Source organism: Pelodiscus sinensis, chromosome 10 (assembly GCF_052426305.1).
Source record: "Pelodiscus sinensis isolate ZL-2025 chromosome 10, ASM5242630v1, whole genome shotgun sequence".
NCBI lineage: Eukaryota > Metazoa > Chordata > Testudines > Trionychidae > Pelodiscus > Pelodiscus sinensis.
Genome location: NC_143061.1, coordinates 51,527,960 through 51,541,936, shown reverse-complemented (window position 1 = coordinate 51,541,936; position 13,977 = coordinate 51,527,960). Strand labels below are relative to the sequence as shown.

Sequence of the window (13,977 nt, the reverse complement as noted above, 5' to 3'; positions counted from 1 at the left end):
ATTTCTGACACCAGCAAAGAAGTAAAGGAAGATGCCTCAGAAATTAAAAGAACTGTGAAACGCCTAAGGCAGGGGGAAGACTGGACCCTCTGGGATTGGTTGGGAGGCTGGTTTGGACATGTGGGAACTTGGATTTTGCAAAGAGTAGTTTTAGTATTGGCTATATTCTTTTGTGCTTATTGCTGTTTCTTGTTAATCAAATGCTGTATTTCTTGTATTCTAGAAAACACAAGATAGACCCTTACCAAAGGGAATGTGGAACTCATGATGTTAAAATAGGATGAGCAGAGAAAGGAACAAGAAATGTACATAAATACTTTAATGGAAAATGGAGGTATAAAATGGTTTCAAGGTTAGCCTTTAAAAGGCTAAAAGGGGGGAGTTGTAGAAGCTGTAGAAACCATTTTCATATTTAGCTAGAAGCCATCTTGTATATCAGAAACCATTTCAGCTTTTCTCTCAAGCACGTAGACCAGAGTGAACTTTCTGTCACCCCGTGAGAAGAGGCCTACAGGATGGGCTATTGGTATGTGTTAATTGGGCTGGTTGGGACAGGAGATGTACTCCCTCGCACCTGTCCGCCATCTTGTTGATAAGGCTTTGTTTTTCCAAATTTAATTGAGGATTTCTGTAATTGGATGCCCTGACGTCAGACTGTTTGGTTAAGGGTATAAAGATACTAGGATTGATTGTATTAGTAGCCTTACTGGGTCTGGCTCTGCTGTGACCACGTTTAGCTCATGCTGTGCTTTATTAATTAATAAAGCTGCTTGTTAGCTGCCTAAACACAGAGGAGCGTGTTTTTGCTTCGACAGGTGGGACCAAGTGTTAGGATTGAAAGTTTTATCCATTTTATATTTGTATTTTTAGGTTTAATAATGTAATAATGTAGGGTAATATATATAATCATATTTAATATTGTAGTAAGTCAAATCCTTTAGTTAAATATATATCTACTATGTTTGTTATACAATGCCTCTTTGCTTTGCCCAATGCAGATATTGATGCTATGCCCTTCCTCCAGAGTCCTTGTAAAAGATTGTTTGTGTAACAGTAGTATGCATGTGTCGAGATAAAAGTGCAAGTTATTGCTCAGAACCAGACAGCCAAAGAAGGAGGGGTGCGCGTGAGTAAAAATTAGATAACCCGGGGTCAAAGAAAAACCATCTATAACCATCAATGCATACCCTTACTCAAAAGATGACTGGATATTGGCAGATTGATGGCCTTAAAGCGGAGCTAGCACCCCTGAAAGACGACTGATTACATGAGGAGCTTTGGAAAATGTTTTGCGAACAGTGACATAAAAAAGATAACACTTCGGTCACAGGCTGACACAGCGGAATCCATTGATTTCAACAGAGAAAAGGATTATAAAAGCAGGGTGCTTTGCTATGGAACTTTGGGTTCGTCTTGCCACCAACTCCAGAGGAGCATCAGATCTATCGACCAACAAAGGCCCTGCTCCCCCTCTGTGTTCGATCTAGCTGGCCACTAGATTGATACAGACTCTGGACTGGTAACTATGACATCGTCTGGCGGGACTGTGTATGCATGGTGTTTGTTTGTGTGAGTGACTGAAAAGCATATGCAACCGTTGTGTTCTCAAAAAATGCAGCGTACTGCCTTTTCCCCTATAAAAGATGTCGCATGCTTTGTTTAAGCATAACACAAGGTTTGGGGTGTAGGCTGCCTAAGGAAGAGAGGAGTATTCCCAGCCCTCTCTCACTGTAGCAGCTTGGGGCTAGGTGAGAGCACGGACGCCTTTTCAGACTTTGTTGGGGGGGACATGTGCATGCCATGATGTGGAGGGGGGAAGAGAAGAGAGTGAGAGCATGGGGAGGTGGACTGAGGACAGAGCTTCAGCAGTATCACTGAGCATGCTCAGTACAAGCCAACCACCAAATAGGGTGAGGGGGAACCAACCTCATCCATCCTTCCCCCACACACATCACCTCTATCCAGAGGCTACTAAGGCACTGGAAAACTCTACTTTTTTTGGCAGACAACTTAGCAATTAGCTGACAGAAGCACAGTGTCTAACTCCTAGATAAAAGAAAGCAAATTAAATAAATATTAGACCCACTCAGTTCTAACACTATCATATTCTGACATCTTGAGGCAGACTTAAGGGACACTGGCTAGCCTTAACATTTTAATGTATATTCTTACTTTGTTACTAACTTGGTGGAGAGAGACAGACCCTGTCAGGATTCCTGGACTCTATCTCTGCTCTGGAAGGGAAGTGTGATCTGGTGATTACAGCAAGGGGGCAGATACATTTCAGCTCTATATAAGAACATCAGAATGGCCATACTAGGTCAGACCAGTGGTCCTTCTAGCGCTGTAATCTGTCTTCCAACAGTGGCCAATGCCAGGTGCTCCAGAAGGAATAAACAGAAGAAGCAATCATCATGATCCATCCCTTCGCCCATTCCTACCTTCTGGCAAACAGAGGCTAGGGACACCATCCCACCCCATTCTGGCTGGTAGCCATTGACGGACCGATCCTCCTTGAACTTATTTTGTTCTTACTGAAACCCTGTTATGGTTTGGGCCTTTCCACTATCTCCTGGCAAAGAGTTCCACAAGTTGACTGTGAAAAAGTAATGTTTGTTTTAAATCTGCTGCCTATAAATTTAATTGGGTCAGCTTCTTGAATTATGTTATTCATTTGAATAACATTTCCTTATTCTATTTTTCCACAACATTCATGATTTTCTAGACCTCCAACATATCCCCCTACTTGTTAGTCATTTCTTTTCCAAGCTGAAAAGTCCCAGTCTTATTAATCTCTCCTCCTATGGAAGCTGTTTCTTACCCCCTAATAATTTCTGTTGCCCTTTATCTACCTTGTCCAAATATAATATATCTTTTTTTAGATGGGGTGACCAGATCTACATACAAGATGTGGCCATACAATGACTTTATATAGAGGCAATATGGTATTTTGTCTTATATATGCCTATCCCCTGAAGCTCTATTCCTATCCTAATGATTCCCAATATTCTGTTAGCTATTTAGTTTTTAGACTGCCGCTGAACAGATGTTTTCAGGGAACTATCCACAATGATTCCAAGATATCTTTCTTGAGTGATAACAGCTATTTTAGACCCCCATCATTTTTTTTATGTATCATTGGGATTTTATTTTTCCATATGCATTACTTTCATCTGTGCTTGTGTTGCCCAATCACTCAGTTTTGTGAGATCCCTTTCTAACTCTTTGCAGTCAGCTTTGAATTAGTCGCAGATGACCTTATTTTCAAGAACATTTATAACTTTAACAACAGTGATCCAAATGCAAATGTCAGCAGCACAACACTCATTCTTGTTCTTTTTTCCCCTCCTTTCTTTTAAGAGGCACACCTGGCCGTTTTCATGATGATCTAACAATCCTTCAATTACTTGAATGTCCAGCCTTTTGTTATTTTTAATCACCCTGCCTGCCTCTCTTTATAACAAACTCCTAGCCCCAAAGGCCAAGCTGTAAGCAGCTCAAACTCTGTTGCAGTTAAGACCTGCTTCTGGAGTCAGAGCAAGCAGCTTTAAGCAGATCTCAAGTATGAAACCAATCTCAGGAGGAGGGGGCTACTGTCCCCCAACACCCGATAAATGGTGTTACTTGGGTGAAAGGTGCTGCTCCATGGCCATGGCAGTTCCAGCAGGCCTGGCCTGGAGAAGAGTGCCTGTTCTCCAACTGGGGAAGGTCTGGGCTAGACTGGTCAGGGGGCCATATTTCTCCCCTGGCCATGGCAATTCTAGGGTTTGGGGAGAGACATCTCTCCCTGCAGCAGCCCTTAGCCCCTGCGTGGAGCTTAACAGGAAGCTACACAGCCACACAACTTAGAGAGAAGGAACTTAGGTCCACACTCTGTGTTGCATTTCCCTCCCAGTTAGGCCCCAATCCTGAGAACAGATATATCCTACATAACCACATAGATGCAGTAATCGATTCACATGAATCAGATTACAGGATGAGATCTTTAGTTTGTAATCTCTTTCATGCAGAGACTTTCTCTCTTATTATATGTTTATTCAGCCCCAACACAATGAGGTGCTGATTTTGATTGGTGCCTCTGAGTGCTACTGTCATCCAAATAATATGTTTAATAGGAATGTATTTATAATAAGGTTAAACAAATATGTGGATTTGCATTTGAGATTCAAAGTATATAATTTTTGTTGCTATTTTCAAAAGGATTTCATGTTGAATTTAGATTTTGAGATTTTTGTTCAAAGAACAGTATTTATTTAGGTTTAGTGTAAAAGTGGCTGTCTTCTAATCCTGGTCTATCCTCCCATTACCAGGAAGCCCTGGAGAAGATAGAAACCTTCCACTATTTCCTGTAGAAAGGAGCAACTGGAGTGCCTGAACTGAAAGTGGTTGCCTTGAGATATCTTTGGCTTGTAAGTACCTTTTGATTGTTTTATTTGGTCTTTTCCTTATCAACCTCTGTGAAGTACCCAGGGTGGGAAGAAAAGCACACTAGATCAGAAATGGATGGAGCATCTGGAAAATGGAAGTGGGGGAAGGGGAGATGCCCCAGTTGAGTTTTTTAAAAGGTAGTAAAGAAGTCTTGTTTTTTTCATTTTTGTTCTTATGTTTCTTATTTATCTGTGTAGTCACGTGGTCCCCAACCCGGTGCCCGCGGGCGCCATGGCGCCCGCCGGGCTCTTTACATGCGCCCGCGGAGCAATCTGGGCTGGCAGGTGCCAGCCCAGGACGCATGGCCGGTCCCGGCGGCGCCGCGCGTGCCCTTGCCGGCTCCGGCCTTGGCCCCGCCCCCGGGGGCACCGCGCGTGCCCTTGCCGGCTCCGGCCTTGGCCCCGCCCCCAGGGGCACCGCGCGTGCCCTGGCCCCGGCCCCGGCCCCGGCCCCGGCCTTGGCCCCGCGGCGCTTACGGAGGGCGCGCCGGCCCCGGGCGCGCGGCGCTTGTCGGGGGGCGCCGGCCCCGGGCGCGTGGCTATGGGGGGGGGGGGCCCTGGCCCTGGGCGCGTGGCTATGGGGGGGGCCCCGGCCCCGTGGCTATGGGGGGGACCCGCCTCCGGGCATGCGGCTGGGGGGGGCCGCCCCCGGGCGGGCAAGTGTCCCCGCCCCCTGGCGCCCGGCGGGCGAATGGCCACGCCCGCTGGCGCCCGCCAGCCTGAAAAGTCCACTGATGTAGTCTATTTAAATGCTTTTTGGGGCAGTGACTGTTTCTTGCTCTCCCTGCACAGCACCTTGCACAGCAGGTCAAGATAAGATCTCTTGGTGCTACTGTATCATAAATGATTGATAATAATAGACTAAATTGGAATCCAGTGATTATATGAATTGATGGCTGATGAGGCACTCTCTCTTCTGAGGAGCTTTTTCCACTTCTTGTGCTCTCACATCTAGAGGGCAATATCTTCACTTAGCAGTGGGTGGCAAATGACTACTATTAAAGGGGTTAGTTTTTGCTCTCCAACCATTGCTGCTTTCAAGGTACAGGCAACCCTTAAGAGTTAAAGGAGTTCCACCAATTTCACACTTAGGAGCTAACATCCAAAAGAATCTTAAATGGGTGATATCTTTATTCTTGGGGCAGAATTTATATCAGTTAAAGGGCCAGAAAATAACCTACTTGCGCAATCATTTTTTACAAATGTCAGGTCAAATTTGGTTCTAATGTATTTGTAAGTGTTTGAACTTTTTCTCTCTGATTTATATTCATTTTTGATGAGTGAAGACACTGAATGAGCAAAGACTTCACACTCTAAAAAATCTAGGAACATTATCTGGGTTAATAGGGGCAGTAATTCTGTCAGACAACACACTGCCTTGGGCAGCCCATAAATTTATGGGCACAACAAACATGGCTCTTACCTATTTGTTCAATGAGGGTTTTCCAGGAGTCAGTTGTCATGGGGTGGATCATTTGCAGAGCCTCAGGGAGATCAGGTGGGCACTCTGGGAGTATGGGGCTTTCATCAGGAGTAAGCACCGGCTCTGCCCTGGAAGGGGATTCTCTTTGAGAGAGAAATGTACAGTCAGGCATTGTCAATCAAGCTGCCCTTTGCCCAAGCATTTGATATTCCCAGCTTCCACACTAGGCTCTGACACTTACCAGCAGCATTGGCCAGCAAGACATATGTACCCAGGGTCCCTTAAAAGGGGACAGAGCAGGATGATTTGAGGAAGGGTTGGAGAGCAGCCTCAGGGAATGGAGTCAGAGAGCAACCACAGGGAGGGGACTACTTATGGGGGAACATCAAGAGCAGCGGGGGGGGGGGGGGTGGAGAACAGCCCCAAGTGGGGTGAAGGAATTTGGGGGGGAGGGCAGAGAGCAGCCCTGGGTGGGGCGAGGGGATGTGAGAGGGGTTGTAGAGCAGCCCCAGCTGGATGAGGGGATATGAGAAGGGGTCAGAGTAGCCCCAAGTTGGATGAGGGGATCTGAGGGTGAGGGGGGTGTTAAGAGAGCAGTGGGGAGAGTGAAGAGATATGAGGCAGGGGTCACAGAGCAGCTGTGGGGGGTTGGGTAGCAGCCCTGAGTGGGGGAGAATATATGGGGGATCAGAGTAGCTTCAAGTTGGGTGAGGGGATTTGAGGGGGGAGAGGTGAGGGAATGTGAAGGAGGTGGTAGTTGGGGAGCAGCCCCAGGAGGGATGAAGGGAGGAAGGGTTGGGGAGCAGACCCAGGTGGGGAGAGGATATGTGAGGAGAGGGGGGCTGGAGATAAGCCCCCGGTGGGGTGAAGGGAGGCGGGTTGGGGAGCAGCCCCAGGTGGGGTGAAGGGATGGGAGGAAAGGAGATGGGGGGTTGGCGAGCAGCCCCAGGAAGGGAGCAGCCCCAGGTGGGGCGAAGGGATGGGAGGGAAGGAGTGGGGGGGCTTGGGGAGCAGCCCCGGACAGGGTGAGAAGGAGAGGAGGTTTGGGGAGCAGCCCCGGGGGGCGAGGTGAGGGGATGGGGGGGGGGGTTGAGGAGCAGCCCCGGGCGAGGGGTTGGGGAGCAGCCCCGGGCGAGGTGAGGGGATGGAGGGGGGGGGGGTTGGGGAGCAGCCCCGGGCGGGGTGAGGTGAGGGGATGGGGGGTTTGGGGAGCAGCCCTGGGTGGGGGAGTTAGAGATGGGGGGTGGGGAGCAGCCCCGGGCGGATGAGGTGAGGGGGGTTCTTGGGGGGGGGGGGGTTGGGGAGCAGCCCCGGGCGGGGCGAGGTCCGAGCCCGCGAGTCCCCCGGGGACGCGAGCCCGGCGGGGTCCCGCCGCCTGTAGGCGGCACGGGGCGAGCGGGTGTCGCGGCGGGGGCGTCCCCTTCTCCCGCCCCCGCCCCGCTGTCGCCCCCGCCCCTCACCTGCCGGCCGGGCGGGCTCCGGCCGCGCTCTCCGCGGAGCCGTCGCGGTCCAGGGCGCAGGCGGCGCTGAGCGCCGCAGCCAGCAGCTCCATGCGAAGCGGCAGCGAGTCGGGCTCCGAGCGGCGGCTGCCGAGCGACTCCGCAGGCGGCGCTGGGCTGGGGGAGGCCGGGCGGTTGCCACGGCAACGGGGGTAGGGAGGCAGCAGCCTGCGCGGGAGGGAGACGAGACCTGCAGCGGCCGCGTGCGCGGGGACGCCCCCCCCCCCCCGGGAGACCGACCCCCCCCAGTCCCTGAGGAGAGCGCCCGGGGCCCCAGAGCCCCCAGCCCGGCTGGAGCCCCGGCCCGGCGACCCCCCTTAGCGCCCCCCGGCCCGGCCCCCCCAAGAGCCCCGGGGACGCTGACTCCATCCCCCGGCCCGGCAACAGCCCCCGAACATGCAGAGTCCCATCCTGCCCCCCAAATCCCTCCCTGGCTGGAGACCTGCCCCAGCTGCCCTGCACGGATAGCGCCCCCCCGGCGGCCCCCCTTTCCCGTAACAGAGCCCTCCTGAGGGCACCCTGCCCTGGGAACATTGCTCAGGCGCTCCCCCAAAGAGGACCCTGCCTCCCACACCAACGTCCCTGCTCCAGCCCCCCCTCCCCCGACAGGGGCTGCTCCCCACGGAGCTCGAGACCTGCACACCAGCTGCCCCTTAGTGCCCCTGCACACACAGAAGACCCTGTAACCCAGAGCACGGGTCCTCCCCTCCTCATACACCCCCACGTGGCCCTTCGTCTGGACCTTCAGTTCGGAGCACAGAGCCCTCTCTCCTGCTTCTTCTGCACCTCACTGCCCAATGAGTGTTTTCAAGGGAAAGGCGGGTGTTCTTGGATTACTCCCGGATTCTGTGTATATGGTGCATTTCTTCTACCAAAGGCAAATTCTGAGATAGGGGATAACTTCAGACTCCACAAATTTCCCTCCTCCAATAACCCATTATCTCACAGAACAACTGTATTCCTCCCCATACCATGATTTTGCACTTTCCTCCTTACACTCCCCTCTACGGCCGTGTCCAGACTCAGGGTTTTTTTTCGGGAAAAGTAGCCTTTTCCCGAAAAAACTTCCCCTGCGTCCAGACTCAAGCCGCGTTCTTTCGAAATTATTTCGAAAGAACGCGGCTTTTCTTTCGATGGCAGTAAACCTCAATTTACGAGGAAGAACGCCTTCTTTCGAAAGTTCCTCTTTCGAAAGAAGGCGTTCTTCAATGTAAAGAGGCCATCTTCGAAAGAGAGCATCCAGACTCGCTGGGTGCTCTCTTTTGAAAAAGCGGATTTCTCTTTCGAAAGAAGCCTGCAGTCTAGACATAGCCTACCTAAGAACTGTCAGTTCTGCTCCGACAATAAAGATCAATATTTTTAGCACTCGACAATCTGTCTTCATTCTTTAATTTTTATGCTATAATCCCATCTTGCTGATCAGTCTGAAATTTTGTAGACAGCCTGGGTGCCACTCTTCGCTACAACTTGCTAACTCCTAGCCCTCCCCCAAAATTAATTTGATAATTAAATTTCCCAGACAAACCTTAACTCCCCCCTTGAATATATAAATATGACTTTTTCAATATAATTTAGGCAATAACAATATGTGAATCTCAAGCTATAGATAAAAAGCACATATTTTTCTGTATTATTTGCCAAATAATGCCTCAGGATAATTTGTCCCAAATTCTTCCAGTTACATTGGTATAATTCCAGAGAAACACAACTCATTTCTGTAGATACCATCTGGGTTTACAGTGGTTGCCACACATGTCCCTGGTAGAGCTCCTCTTGGCTGGAATCTCTGTCTCTTGGCTGCTAGGCTATGGACTCAATACACGAGATCCATGTGCTTGGAAGCTCCCCTTGGATAGAATAGGTTGTAGTAGTCTCTCTGCCCTTGGCATGGTTAGCACATTTCCCAATCAGAGCCAGGCTGTTACCCCTTTATGGAAATGGGATCTCATAGCCTAGTTGCCCTCTGCCTCCAGAACCAACGGTGACCCGCTCCCAGACTCCCCAGTAGCTTAAGCATATGCTTTCCCATAGTGCCACCTGTGGTCATTCTAGGTTTATAATTTAACTCTTGAGGAGCATGTGACTGGTGAAGCAAATAAACACACGGATTGTAGAAAGGTTTCCAAACACAATTATCCTTTACCTAGATACTGCAAGAGAGATAAAGATGTAGGCAAACAATAAAACACCTGCATCATGCATTTCCCCACCTCCGTTCCTCACCAGTCTTGAGCATTCTTTGTTCTGAGGCCAGAGTCCAGGATGCTCCCTTCCTGCACACAGTTTCTCTTAACTATGGAATGTCTCTCTCACCTGTGCTCCAGATTCCTTCTTCCTGGCTGGTCCCTCAGTTAAACAAGCCCACACTGCTATGAACGCAACAAGCATGCTTCTCTCCTGTCCTAACTTTCTCCGTGTCTTAGCAGGGCGTCACCCTGACTCACCCAGGCTCAGTAGTTTCAAAGGCTAGCTCAACACTTTGCTTCTTTGTCCTCCTGCTTGGGAGAAATTTTCCACCAGGCAAATGCTAGCAAGGCAGGCCAATATGGTTGAATTGGTTTCCAATCTTCCCTCAGGCAACCCTTCTTAGCATAGACATTTGGAAAGAGCACAGCAATTAAGGCTAACAGTTCTCCTTTGTCCCTGGTCTGGGGGACTGCACAACACAGACCTGATTTACTCCACATCCACAATACAGTAATTTCATAATACCAATCAGAAGAACTCATACATTGTACATAGACGGATTTCCTAAATCATCACAACCAGTGTTACTGAAGAATTTGGCCTTTTGTGGTGGAGTGCTGGGAGAGGTTAACAGCTACTAGTGGTCACAGAGGGTTTTGACAACTCAAAATGGGAATCATCATGGGGTAATCATTGCATTTGACAGCTGACAGGGAAAGTCAGGAGCTTGTCAAAGGGAGGTTTGAGAATTGCAAGGGGGGGATCTATCTTTTGTCACTGTTGTGGATTTGATGGAGTGAGGAGAGTCTGAGATCAGGATTGGAGGTCAGGAGTCTGTCACCAGTTAGAGGAGCAATATGCGAGGAAAGCTGGCTGGTCCAGCATCCACTAGTCACAGAGAAGGTAGGACTAGAGGCTTGGAAATGGGGTAAAGTGGTCAAGAATATTGGTTACAATGAGGCCAGTTTATATGATCAGTGGATAGTGACTGAAAGCTGAGCATTTGTCCCTAAAGTAAGAGGGCTAACAGTTGTGGGAGGGCAAAGAACTGCTATTTACAGGGAGGGCAATTACTTGAACGAGCATGACAGAGTTAAAAGCTGCCTATTTTTCACTCCTGCTGTGGATCAGGGCCAAGAATGAGGTAGTTCTTCTTAAACACTTATTTATCAATGGCTGCCAGAGCAGGGAATTGCATAAACTTTACCAACTTAGCTAAAATGAACACAATTCTAAGTATGATTTTCATGGGCATCTCACAAGAAACTAATGCATGTTCAAAGGTTAATTAATTCAATTTTAATAACTTTTGTGCTAGTATTTCTTAACCAAATATTTTAACAATTAGTTATTGTATGGTATTTTTGCTCTGGAGATCTGAAAAACTTTGTATAAAGGTTGAAAAATATCTCCATTTTATAGATGGGGAGTCTGAGTTACTGAGAGGTAAAGATATTCAAAATTGCAGCAAGTCAGTGGCAATCAGAAGAACTCAGATATCCTGGCTGTCAGATTATTGACCTATTTTGCTGAGCCACCATCTCAGGGCTTATGTCTATGACAAATCTGAAGCTTTTAGAAAACTGAGCTTTTTCAGTTAAATGCAAAAATAGAAAACATATTTTTCCACCAGGAGCCGACAACTATTCCGGTCCCCCGGGCAAAGGAGGAGGAGGCCGCACTGCACTCTCAGAAGAGGCAGAGCCTCGGGCAGAAGGGGTGGGGCCAAGGGCAGACGGCCTTCAGCACCGCCTGGACTGCAGTGCTCCCCTCCCCTACCAAGCACTGCCTGAAGCATGTCACGCGGTGCCCCCACTTCTCCAAGCAGCCCTGAGAGCCACATGGAGCACTCTAGCCACATGGAGCACTCTAGCCACAATTTAAAAGGCTCAGGGCTCTGGGCACCACTGCTGCTGGAGACCTGGGCCCCCTTTGATTCACCAGGCCCTGGGACAATTGCTCTCTTCTCCCCCCAATGCCAGCTGCCTTTTTTCTTCAAACTTTCCAAAATCAACTCACCTTTGGCCTGAGATGAAAGCATGAAATATGTGAGACCCTCCTCCCCCCCTTTTTTTTAAATGAAAGCTATGAGGAGTTGGAAAGAGGAGTTTGGAGAAAGGAATGCCCTCTGTAACCATGGGAAGTCACTAGTGGGATAATAAGGAACATCCCACATTTTAGTCACATATAAACCTGTTCCATTTTTAACCACTGACGGTGACAGGCTCATTTTCCTTCCCCTAGAAAGAATATTTTTATTTTTAAACTTTAATCTTTGAAAAGTGTTGCCCTTTCTTCCTTGCCAAGTAGACACCACCTACTCCTACTTCAGACTCTAGGTCTATAACTGAAGTGCTCCTTGTAATTAGAACAAGTGCTTTAGAAACACACCCAAAGTCAGGGCTCCCCACACTCAGGGGAGAGGAGTGGGGAAAAAACCAGTCTGATTATTGGCATGACATGCATTTTAAAAATGAAGCCTCCAAGCAAGTGAGCACCTCCTGTTAGGTGTCGAGCGCTTTCTGCCCTCACTGATGTCACAGAAGAGGCAAAGCTACTTGAAGACTGGGCGCTCTAAATTAAAAAAATAAAAAAGAACACAGTTCCTTTCAGGAATTATAGGGTTCTCTGAAGCACCCGAACACTGTGACTTATCCCAATGTATGCCTGGCTTTCCCCCTTTCGTTAGCCCCGATGGCACAGGTTACAGTATATAAAATGTGGCTGTGTGCTAAGCAGAAGGACTGTGAGCTTGTGTGTATTTCTCCAAAGAAGTAGGGAGGTGGGGTGGTTGCCAAATGTTCTGAGCTTTAGCATACTGCTGTGGAAGAGAAGATTGTAAATGTGGCCGACCTGGCTCATGGCTGTATTGAAAACGGAATAACTTACTGGAGTTCATAATTTGCCTCTTTCAGTATTACAGTTATGACTTGATTTTTATTCTAAACCCCTGTTTTGAGGTGCTAATACATTTTCAAAGAAATTAATCCACTGGACTAGTATTGCTCATGTATATTCTAAGTACAAAGGGGAATTTTTTTGGAATCTTGGCAAAAACTTCACTTGGTTGTTTCTGGGGTTGGAAAAAATAGCTTTTTGTATGTATTTGTAGTCACATTTTTTGCATTCATCCTTCTAGAGGAACCAAAAAAAAAAAAAAAAAAAAAAGAGAAAAGCAGATGACCCTTATGCCTTATGTGTGTGTGTGGGAGGGGGCATTACAACTCATCAGCTTCCAATGGGAGTATTGCATAGAAAAGGCTGCAAATGGGGCTGAGACAAATAGGTCTATTCAACTGAAGCCAGTTGAATCACAAGAGACATGTGGGGTCAGTTATAACTTCCACCAGTGCTATACCTAGTCAAATATATTTCATGACTCAATTATACAACATGCGTCTGCTGAGCAGTGTTTTCTGCAATGTTTAGTAGTACAAGCATAACGTCTATATTTTGGTAGAGTGTTTTGAGTGTTACATCAGCTCCTGAAGGTTATTTTTGCACAGTAATTCAGGCATCAGTTTCTTTTTTTCCACTTTCTTAATCACAGTCTCTAAAGGTACCATCTGTGCACAGTGTTCACTCTTGGGCCTTGTCTTCCTAGTGTGGGACCAATGGAACTCCCCAATCCCTAAAGTGTGGTGGTCCCTAAAGTTGGAGGTAGCTGCCTGTGGCACTAGCCAGGTGGGTCGTGTGCATCCCTGGACTTCCAACCACTATCTTTTGAACTCTGAGTCTTTTAGTTCATTCTTGACCAAAGCTGTTCTAGCTCTTCTGACTCTGCTTTGGCTGTGCACCTCTGATGGGGTGATCCAACACTGCACTGGTCAATGGGGGCTGACCAATCACTGTGAGCCCAGGAGACCACACACTCTTGCCCCTGCTGGGCATGCTCCAGATGGAAGGGACAGATAAAAGGAGGCAGCCCAGCTCAGGGCTGGTAGAGGAAGGATATGTGCCACAGTCTCTTGGACAGGAACCATCTACTTTACAGGCTGTTGGGAACGAGGTCCAGGCCTATGCTATAGAAAGGCTGGGTCTGGCTAGGTGAAGTAAATAGGACTAAGATAAAGGGGCTGAGTATCCTTGTGATGCAATAATGTAGACCTGGAAGAAAAATTTTGGATGAAACTTTTGTTGCCAAAAAATGTTTTGATCAATGACAATATTCTGCAAATTTGTGTCAAATTTGCCAAAATCTTTCGGTTGGTGGGAAAATTTTTCAAAAAAGTTTTTAAACATTTCAACTTTTTTATTTGAAATGATATTTTGTTTTGAATTTTACTTCAATGTTATTACATTTAAAAAACCCAACACCTTGAAATGAAATGTTTCATTTGATCTCAAACATTTACAACTTTTTGGATTTAATGAGCATTTTGAAAAAAAAATATTTTAGGTCATTCTAAAACCAAAAAGATGTTCAGCTCTGCTGTAAAAC

The 13,977-nt window shown here is 47.8% G+C and overlaps 1 protein-coding gene and 1 non-coding gene across 6 annotated transcripts in view; one reads left to right on the top strand and one right to left on the bottom strand.

Moving 5' to 3' along the window:
- NGEF (neuronal guanine nucleotide exchange factor) overlaps nucleotides 1–13,977 on the bottom strand; it is a 96,736-nt gene that overhangs the window by 51,114 nt on the left and 31,645 nt on the right. For all 5 annotated transcript variants that reach the window (XM_075937389.2, XM_075937392.2, XM_075937388.2 and 2 more), the window contains 2 exons: nucleotides 7,311–7,517; nucleotides 5,851–5,993 (listed from right to left, as the gene is read on the bottom strand). In XM_075937389.2, the coding sequence (XP_075793504.2) occupies nucleotides 5,851–5,993; nucleotides 7,311–7,517 (350 nt within the window). The remainder of the gene's footprint in view (nucleotides 1–5,850; nucleotides 5,994–7,310; nucleotides 7,518–13,977) is intronic.
- Nucleotides 1–13,977, top strand: part of LOC102447502 (uncharacterized) — a 74,527-nt gene that overhangs the window by 47,777 nt on the left and 12,773 nt on the right. The window contains exons 4-5 of the transcript XR_016350375.1: nucleotides 1,219–1,519; nucleotides 4,311–4,409. This is a non-coding gene — a transcript (uncharacterized LOC102447502). The remainder of the gene's footprint in view (nucleotides 1–1,218; nucleotides 1,520–4,310; nucleotides 4,410–13,977) is intronic.